General features: G+C 35.3%; 1 protein-coding gene across 1 annotated transcript; it reads right to left on the reverse strand.

The window, feature by feature from the left end:
* Positions 1-645: 645 nt before the first annotated feature.
* Positions 646-9,514, reverse strand: LOC109220060. The gene is made up of 10 exons (XM_019384521.1): positions 9,264-9,514; positions 8,264-8,362; positions 7,632-8,104; positions 6,373-6,571; positions 4,150-4,320; positions 3,064-3,164; positions 2,867-2,935; positions 2,680-2,720; positions 1,818-1,926; positions 646-732 (listed from the first exon to the last, which is right to left on the reverse strand). The coding sequence occupies exons 1-9, from the start codon at positions 9,432-9,434 to the stop codon at positions 1,844-1,846; spliced, it is 1,407 nt and encodes a 468-aa protein (XP_019240066.1). The 5' UTR covers positions 9,435-9,514; the 3' UTR covers positions 646-732; positions 1,818-1,843.
* Positions 9,515-10,333: the final 819 nt, after the last annotated feature.

A 10,333-nucleotide genomic window follows, 5' to 3' on the forward strand; every position in this document is an offset into this window, starting at 1 on the left:
TCTAATGTCAAGTTCAACTAGCTCTGATTCAGTATTAAGCTGTGAATGCGAAAGTCACCACTTTTAAACATTTACATATACTTTCAGCTCTAACTACAGAATCAATATATAAGACCAAAGTACAGAGAAATCTATAGTACTCAAGTGGATAAATTGAGAAAATTATGCTGTATGTAAAACTTTATGTAATGGAAACATCACCAAATTTTCTACCCAACTTGCCAAATTGTTTTACTGGTGAAGTCCTGATATTAAGAGGAGCAATCTGCCATTCTTCATGCTTCAACAGGGAACCAAGGTTGTTCACCAGCCCATACTGATTTCTGTTATTCTGGGGTATAACTTTAGGAACATACGGCCCGTGACTTTAGGAACATACCCTTTCGTTACTTGTTGATTATAATGCTCTAAGAAAAAGATGAAAATTACTGAGGAGCTAAAGGTGATCGCTGTTCCTTAGAGCAACCATCATCAAAATTCTGAGAGTAGCTGTAAGGATCATAGCTAAAGCGGACTGAGCTTCTCCGCCATGACAAAAGTTGCCTCCACTGTGACTTTAACCTCCAATATAACTGCTTAGCAATATAAAGTCCTTGAAAAAAATTAACGGGTGCTCTTCTTTCAATACTGACCGGTGTAACAGCAGAGCTGCAGTGTGCGACTCTCCATCCCTGACACTTGAACATATGGAGCTTCTTCGAGCTTCCCATCATCAAGATTTTCAACCTTCACCTGCTTACCACACAAGAAAGTAGAGGGAACTTCAAAACCACATTTTTAATGGAATGTGTAAAGAGGAATATACTATATGTGCTTTTCAAGTGTATGTATATATTCCATTCGTAGGCATCAGCTTCGTTAGTATTGGATGTCCTTTTCACATAGGCAGTGAGTGGAAATGGCCCTCACTCATACCCAACGCGACAACTGTGTGTTGCTTCTTGTAGGTCCTGATGGTCCAACCTTCAAAACAGAACAAAAGGCTCTTCCTATTGATGTAACATCATTCTTTTGTAACTAATTAAGGATTAGATAGAATCTTAACAACACAACACATTCATTGTCCGTCATATTTTCTTTCCCAAAATCATTATGAAAGGAGGAGCTCGTTATGATGTCAAGGGAAGGCCTACCTCAGCACTTATGCGGAAAGAGTCTCCCCATCCTTCCCCCGGGACTGAAAGGACTAATCTCCAAACAAGCAAAAGAAGAACAGATTAAAAGGGGATACGTGTCACAGAATGCTTCGGCATCTTTCCACAGGGTCTCTCTTTGTTTTCCACTTTTTCTATTGCTTTAAGGAGTTCCGTTTTGGTTATGCTTTCTTCTTGTCTTTTAATTGGAATAAGAGAAATATAAAAGAAAAACCGAGGCTTATGAAGGAAGAAGATATCCAAATTTAACCTTTAACCTTCTAATATAATAAGACATGATCCTAATTCAAGGAGTCAACATGAAGCGAAAGTTGACTCATATTGAACAACGAAGCCGGGGACAGTTTAGGGAATCAAATTAGAGATACCCAAATGAAAGAGCAGTAAATAGCTTGACAAGGAAAGGTTTTATCTTGATACTTTGTGCATTCCATCTAAAGCAAACACAGCAAGAAGCAACGGAAATACATTTTTGGTAAGGTTTTTATCATGACTAAGGGTCTATATGCCACCATCTTTCACAGCTTATAAAACCCAGGCTCTTCCATCAGTATGACCGCCTTACCAATAGTTGAAACTAAATGGCGAGATGTTCAGTATATATAACAAATAAGCCACAAAAAGAAAGAGGCACGAGTAACACATTTAAGAAGCAAGGCTTACCAATTACTCCTACAAGAGAAATATTGTCAAGTGCTAAATGAAGCAGATTCTATATCAGAACCACCAACATGACAAACATGAAGGCACCAAATTCTCTCAGCCACATCACCTGGAAGTGTTGAACATAAATCAGTACTTAAGAGTAGCATCCCCCAAATAGAAAGAGATTAACGTCTAACATGAAATAAACTATGAGAAGCCAAATAGCAGAAACAAGAAATTTTATTATATAGTCTCTGAAAACCCACTATCCATAGAGAAACTATTTAATCCCCGATAAGGTATCAACAACCAGTTGTTGTTCACTAGCAAAATTCTTTTACACTTGGTCCCTCAGTGATCTCATCTTAAATGATGTCACGGACAAATCAGCCTCAAAAGAAAGCTGCTGACAGGTCCAGCTTCTAAACCAGTATTAGAAGGGTATTCATATTATCCTAATGGCAGGAAACAACTGAGAAATCCCACCAAGAAGGTACGTAATATTACCTACAGCTAGGTGTAACTGAAACAAGAAAGGTTGCTTATGCCTGAAGACTTTTATCTACTTAAATATAGCTAGAATGAATATTTGATTTCCAATCTACCCACCCGTTTTCCAGCGTTCCTTCCACAATCTGGTAACTATATATTTAAAAGAGAAAATTGTTCCCCAAGGTCTAATAATAAAACCTGAACTTCTGGTTATGTGAAAGATATTAACTCAATATTTCACACAAAGGCCTTCAAGAAGTAGATAAAATAGTGTCTGAAACATTCCAATGCATAGTTTTGCAAGATACTGCCATAGTCCATCAATTTATATATAACATTAGTACAGAATTACAGGAAGGAAGATAGCAAGAAATCATAGCAAACCCACATTCTTTATGCTCCTTCCTTTCGGTAGTACTATTATAGGATCTGCATAAAAGAAAAGCAAGGAAGAATAATCAGCAGAACAAAGCTCTTAGCCAAGATAAGAAGTTGAGGTATAAGATATTCAATATTTAAAAACTGAAAAATCAGTATAACCAAATGAGGCATGCCACATGAAAGAAATTACGTACCTAGTCAACGAAAAATCTCCTATAACTTGAGCATCAAGCTCCGTCAGATATTTTCTGAACAAATTTGACCTGCATTAATTGAACCAGCTATTCGTTGATAACCTCCGAAAAAATATAAAGTCTGTAAGCTCAGCGGTGTAAAAGAATTGATCACATGAGAACCCAACAGGTAACAGCATATAATTTGACAGGTATACCAGGACGGAATTGCAAATGCTGCTAGGACTGGAGATAGTTCCCACAAGAGATATAGCCGATTGTGTAAGAAAACTTCAAGGTACTCTATAATTCCTTTTACCTGTTATAACAAATATAGAAAAGAAAGAAAGGGACTATAAAACCATCCACAGGGAGAATAATAGCGTAAGAATGCTCATTATGTGCAAACTTGACCATAAAGGCATGCCAAAGATAAATGCACACTTTACATATAGTTTAATAAAAGACAAAGATTCTAAGATCTAGAGAAAAATTTAGATACACCACATGTTAGAGCAGTAAAAGTTGAATATCTCAAGGTGAACATTCATGTTCTCGCCTGTTTGCAATTTTGCAGATGCTACTTTTACAGGGTACAGTTTCCAGAGAAAATATCAGTGATAAACTTAAAAAGAATAATAAAAAAAATGAATAAAATCAAAGAGGACATAAAACTTGCTCATTAAAAGAGGTGAAATGTTCATCTAACTAGAAATGTGTGATATGAAGACGAACCCAACAAATAAGTAGAACTTGCCTTACTTGGAATGTAAGACAATGATTTTTTGAGTACAGATAAATAGTTGATACAGCATAGCTTTGTTGTTTAACACAGTATAAATCAGACTTTCAGTTTCATTGTTCTCAAATGAATTTTATGTCTTGACAATGATATTTAAAATATAGATACATAGTTGGATAAAGTACAGATTTGTTGTTTAACACAGTATAAACTATACCTTTCAATTTCAGAGTTCTCAAATGATTTTATATCTTCTAACTAAATACAACCATGTCCCATACTGTTAGTATTTTAGTTTCCTCCCAAAAAGAATTATGTATATTAGGAAGTAAAGAAGCAAGGAAGTAAGAAAGTAAATTCATGTAATGGACAAAATATATCATTAACAAAAAAACAATATGATCTAACCTATATCTAGATCTATACAGCCGTGTAAAACACAGATGATGAACAAATAATACTATCAATTTCAGTTAACCATTGCAAGATGCATATTCATTGGCATGCATGTGCAGCTCTTGCTAATAGACAATGAAGGGATTTGATTACAAGAAAAAATTACCTTTGAGTTCATGATTTCCTCTCTACAGCAAAAGTTTCTACAACCACTCAGTACCAAGCTATGCACCTCATTGTATAGCCTCGAATTGGTGACGAACTCACAAGAGCTCAACATCAAACGGTCAATTAGAGAACTCCATCTGTCTGCTACACATCCTAGTAACAAGAGCTCCTGCAGAAGTTGGGTTTCAACAAACAAAACTAGTCATATATCAGTATAAAATACATGCATTCCCCTCAAAGAAGATCCAGCTACATATCAGGAAATCCCATACTCTGAGTAGCCCAACCAATCAACTTAGTTATCGTCCAAAAGAATTTGAAGCAGCAATCAGTGTAACTATTCAAATTGAACTGATAATTTTAAGATATCAAAGAGAACGATCCCATATACCACAAAAGATTATTCCAGTGTAGTACTTGAAAAACAGATGTTGGCTAAAAGGGCATATGCTTCAAAACAACAAAATCAAATGATGCAGCTTCAGCAGTTTGCTGCGTCAAGGTAAAAATGGTCCAGTTGTACAGTTTAAATAGCCTATATCAATCAATCCATCAATTCCACCTCAATCCAATACTACTGTAGGTTGGCTATATAAATTATCTATATACTTTCCACTCTATTTGAGAAAAATTCATTCCACTAGGAGTAACTAATTTGTCATTTTGTCTTTCAGGGCAAATTACTTTTCTAAAATCTCGCCATAATCCCTTACCGGCATACGCTCCTAACAAACAACTAAGCCTTAATACCAACTAGTTGGTATCGCTTACATTGATCCTTTCCTTCTACTGTATAAGAGATTGTAATCTTTTGAAACAATTTCCTTCCCTGTGATTTTTGCTTTGGAATAGCTTATGTACCAGGAAAAGAAAATAAGAAAAATCTAGAATAACTACCCCTCAGTACTCCCTCCCTTTCAATTTATATAACACTATTTCCGTTTTTCTTACCATTTCGTGAATAATATTATGTTATACAACTTTCAGGACTTTCAAGAATTCAACTATTAAGATTTTAAATTTTGATGTGATATTTCCTTTATTAAACTAACTTTTCAATCGTTATTGTACAATAAAAGGGCAGCCCGGTGCACTAAACTCTCGCTATGCGCGGGGTTCGGGGAAAGGCTGGACCACAAGGGTCTATTGTACGCAGTCTTACCCTATATTTCTGCAAGAAGCTATTTCCACGGCTCCAACACGTGACATCCTGGTCACATGGCAGCAACTTTACCAGTTACGCCAAAGCTCCCCTTCCACGGATACAATACACATGTCAAATTAATATCTCAAATTTGTGCCCAATCAAACATCACCATACAAATTGAAACAAAGTAGTAAAATACTCAAAAACTTTCATGTATTGTATAAATGTAGAAAGAAGCCTCAGCCAAATTGATGATGTCAATTAGAACTAACCAAACTGCTAATCCACTACAGAAAAAATTTACTTTCCATTTTTTAATCTTGTCTATAGCTGAAATGATTAAACGGGTTATTAGTATCTAACTAAATTCCCCTCCCCAACATTCAAGAGAGAAAATCCCAAAAAAAAACCTTCAGAAGGTGTTCCACTCCCAAAAAACCATGATTTGACTGCACTTCCACTATATCAAGTGCACTTGAACTGTTAGATAATCATAGCAATTACATCACCATGTCCATAACTATTACAGACATTTTCACCTCATACAGCTCCTTAGATGTCAGAAATCAATCTATGACTTTTCTTATTCTTTATCTTGATATGTTTGTCAAATAGACAGATCTATCCTAAACCTATCGGATCTCACTTTTTCACTTGAATTTACAAAAAAAGACAATTATGTATGCATTACTTGCAACTGAATATCAGAATCTTTATTTGCATTATGTAACTTCAAAAGAGGCCATAGACATATTAATCATCATCAAGAAAGATCACCCGTTGGAATTTCATGATTATAAGGATGATACATACATCATCTAAAATTGTCAGGGTTCAAGTGAATTTGTATATTTCTAACCAATAACTTGCTTACGCCTTTTCATTCATTGGCTAATTTGCAAGATTCATATGATTGGCTGGTTATATTTGTAAGATATTGGCAAAGTTCAATTTGTGATTAATTGAGATCCAAGAATGAGGCAGTATAATTGTAAACCTTAAAGAAAAGAAACTGCAATCCAAAAGAAATTGAACCAGAGTAATCCTTTGAAAAAGATAGCTAAATTGACTTACAACTATTTCGCAAAAACTATCCTCAGTTTGAGATGATAGATTTATCCGCTGAAACACTTGAATCCATTGGCTCTTTGGGGCAGAAAACAGCAGGCTGGCACCTGAGACCAGTCTAATAGTTCTCTTGTCAAGCAAATATGTGAGGTTCCTCGATTTCCATGAATTCCAGGCCACAGAATCAATTGGTCTTTCTTCAGTCCTTGGGGCATTAACAAGAAAAGACTTTATTTTCTGCTGCACTACAATGACGTTTCATATTTTTGATAAGGTAAGTAATTTTATTAATAATGGGAAAAGCTACCGCATACGATATACCAAAAAAGTAGAGGAACTACATCAAAACAGGATTCTCTACAAGACACCCAGTCATCTATACATGATCAAGAGAACAAATCAGATTTTGTGACAATGGCAGTAATCAAGCTTCTTACATACTACTGCCACTCCACTGTATTCTTTAGTATTAAAGCTCATATTTACAGTTTAAGAGGTTAAATCTTTAGCCTCTCCGACCAACTATAGAGAAGTAGCATTAAAATGAGATCATGTTAGACATCATCAAATAAAAAGTATGATTAATGTGCGGTTAAATTGATATATGGTTTACTGAATTTGAACTATCATGTATGATTTGCTATTCCAAAAGGGTACTGCAAATAGTTGTGAATGCAAATGCTACTGGACTAAGAAATTCCACAAGGTATCCACTACCTTCCACTCCACAGCAGGTACCGGGTAACTCTGTCCATCAAGGCTTAGACAAATGGGAAGAAATCACCTAGTATTTTTTACCTTTGCTGGGATTTGAACATGAGACCTCGTGGTTCTCAACCCAATTCATTGACCACTAGGCCACACCTTTGGGTGCAAGAAATAAGGATTTTATATTATAGCCAAGAAGTCGGAGCTGTTATAGTGATTTTTCGTCATACAGAATCCAGATTGTTTATAGAAATGTGAGCAACACGCTCCTTTTCAGTAAGGTGCGTAGAATGGTGTTTTATTTAACTTCAAAGGTTTTGGGGTTTGAAAATTGTCCTATGTTGCGAAAGAAAACCCCAAATAAGACAGAACAACAAGATAAGAAACTACTCCAGCTCTGCCATGATTTAGAAGAAGCTCTGACGTTCTATTTTCATTTCTTTGAAAAAGACACATATGCTTATAGAATTCATGAGGCTTACACACAAAATGCCGACCTGAAAAATGGCCTTCAAGACTCAAGTTAGTTAAAAAGACAGAGAGTCTACCTAACTTACATGAAATTTGTTGTATGCTTCACTTTTACATTCAAGGCATTGTTGTCCTCCCTGTCATATAGATCTCTTAAGCCACTAGACAAAACATCCAAGCCTGTCTCTGCTGAAGATATCAATGAAACTGTTAGTTGTCTCCTTTGAAGCGCTTGTGCAGTGAAGAGAGAAAACCCACAGCTGATTGAATCATCAGCTTGTCCACTTGGAGAAGAATTTGGCGACGAGTTTATGGATTCCTCCATTAGAAAATTTCTCTCATTAATAAAATGATTCCTAGATGTATTACACATCAAGGTTCCAAAATATCCATTGAGGGATCTACCATCTGTCTTCTGGTGCATGTGATAATCCATCTCAACGTTTGCAGTCAGTATAGCTTTGAGGTGTTCATCCCTCAGTGGGAAGGCACTGATGAGATGTTCTAACATGAAATCCCTCGCTTTACTAAGGACCTTCGATGAAACATGTGCTATACCCTGTTAAAAATATTAAGCTATGAAAGCCTTTCCTCTTTTCAGAATTATTAAGTCGCAAGAGAAAATAATGTAAACTGATGGAACGAAGATAGGAGATGCAGAAAGCATAAAAAACAAACTAAAAGATAATTTATCAGGGACATGTATGAAATCCACTACCTGGGGGAAACTTGGATGAGATGCCATTTCACATAAAGCTGTATCAAGCTCCTCCAAAGAGTCTCTATAGTCATCTGAGCTACTCAGGTCCCTCATCACCTGTACCAAAGGTAGAACGACGCGATTAGATTGAAGAAAGCTACCAAACTCTATATATAAACTGTCCTCCAAGAAGGTAACATGGATGCGGGGAAAAAAACAAAAGTAGACATCTCAATGACCAATCCAACGCATCAATATTTTCCACCAAAATAGCAAAAATAAGCATTTCGTGATCTAAGATCAAACATTAGCACCAAAAAAACACATCTATAATTTTCATGGAACAAACTGCAACTGAGGAACTGTCTCTTCATTTCTTTACATAATTGAGACAGTTATCCTTGAAAACAAATATAAAAAAAAAGGTAGAGCCAACAGCAATGTTAACTATTGATGACGACTGCATAATAGGAGAATATAAATCAACCAATCAATTACACTGCAATCCCAAACTAGTTGGAGCCGACCATATGAATCCTCTCTCTATCCATTCCACCCTTACATTACTCCAACCCTCCTCCTTTATCTGATTCTGAGCTTAGAACCAACTATGGGCTTTTTCACATGCGAAGTTAACATAAAAACTGTTTCAATTTTTAGATCCAATCATACTCCCTTTTTCCATTTTATATGGCATTAATTCCTTATTAGTTTGTTCGAAAAGGAATTGCACCTTTCTATATTTGGAAACAATATAACTTTAAACTTCTTTGTTTACATTAATGGCATGCTTTTACAACCATAGAAATCTCAAAAAAAAATATATGTTTCTTTCTTAAACTACATGCTCAGTCCATAAATTGGAATAGAGGGAGTAACAAATAAGTGCAGAACATCAACTTCAAGAATTTAGCAGACATGTTAAAAGCAATTTTACCGCAGTTATAACAAAACAGAGTAAAATGAACTAAAATTCTGGACTTTGTAACGTTTGATTAAAGAGGGGCGAGGCACTGACATCCTGGAGAAAGAGAGCCCATTGAAGCGCTTTATTGATGTTAAGGAAATCCCAGTGAGCAATACGACCAGATGATTGATACCCAGAAGCAAGATTCACCATTTCTATGAACCCTTTCACCGCTTTCAGCAAATCTTCAAGGGACAAATCTGGGTATGACCAACCCGCCATTTTCCCAGCCGATACTTTTCCCGCCTTATTCAGTGAGGCGGATGTACTTTGAAATGGAAGTGGATGCAGTTTTCCCTCAATTAACCATGTAATTAAATGTTTGTACTCGGGGCGGTGGCGGACCCATCCTTAGATTTATTGGAGCATAAATTTTACATATAAAAAATTAATAAAACTATAACAAATAATAAATGTAAGCTCATAACTAAAATTATAAATGCTAAAAAGTAATCAAATCATTATTTTCGTTTTTCAACTATCTTTACATCTTGCAGCCTACCGTATTTTGGAGGGTTGTTACCCATCGTATCGTATTTTATTGTTATTGCAAAATAATGTTTGTTTTGATTGTTTATTTAAAACTGATTGTATCATATTGTTAAATGCGTTGTTCCGGAATAACCAAAAGCCTCAGTTTATGAAATAATCAATTTGGTGTGGTGGGATCATTTCCTATTTTCTTTTTCAATTGTGCCCTTACTTATTACTCCATAATTCTATTTTATCATTTAATTTTTTTTTATTTTAACTCCAAATCTCCAACCTATTGACCACTACTTTGTCTTCTTCCATCTTTTCTAGAGTTGGTTTGCCCCGTTTTTTTATCCGTGCTTTCCACTCTTTGTCTCTATCCATCGTTTTATTTGTTTTTTCTTTTTTTTGCTAATATAAGTTAACCTTTTTTTTCAGTTTTTTTGTTTCCAAGCTAGGTAATTAATGATAAATTAGTGGAAAGATGTTTTCTTAAATTATTTTTTTGTGTAACTCTTGATAGATTTTATTTAAAATAATTGGGGGTATTTTAATGAACTTATCAGTTGCAGTACAGTACGATACAGTCAAATCAAACGACAAAAATATTATTTAACAACAGCAAACGATACAATCTATTCAAACAT

The sequence above is a fragment of the Nicotiana attenuata genome, unplaced genomic scaffold (genome assembly GCF_001879085.1).
Source record: "Nicotiana attenuata strain UT unplaced genomic scaffold, NIATTr2, whole genome shotgun sequence".
In the NCBI taxonomy this organism is placed as follows: domain Eukaryota; kingdom Viridiplantae; phylum Streptophyta; class Magnoliopsida; order Solanales; family Solanaceae; genus Nicotiana; species Nicotiana attenuata.

Coding starts and splice junctions, on each gene's coding strand:
- LOC109220060 (XM_019384521.1), bottom strand. CDS start 9,434: ATGGCGGGTTGGTCATACCCAGATTTGTCCCTTGAAGATTTGCTGAAA. Junction 8,105..8,263: donor CTCATCCAAGTTTCCCCCAG/GTAGTGGATTTC, acceptor TATTTTTAACAG/GGTATAGCACATGTTTCATC. Junction 3,165..4,149: donor AGGAAATCATGAACTCAAAG/GTAATTTTTTCT, acceptor TTGTTATAACAG/GTAAAAGGAATTATAGAGTA.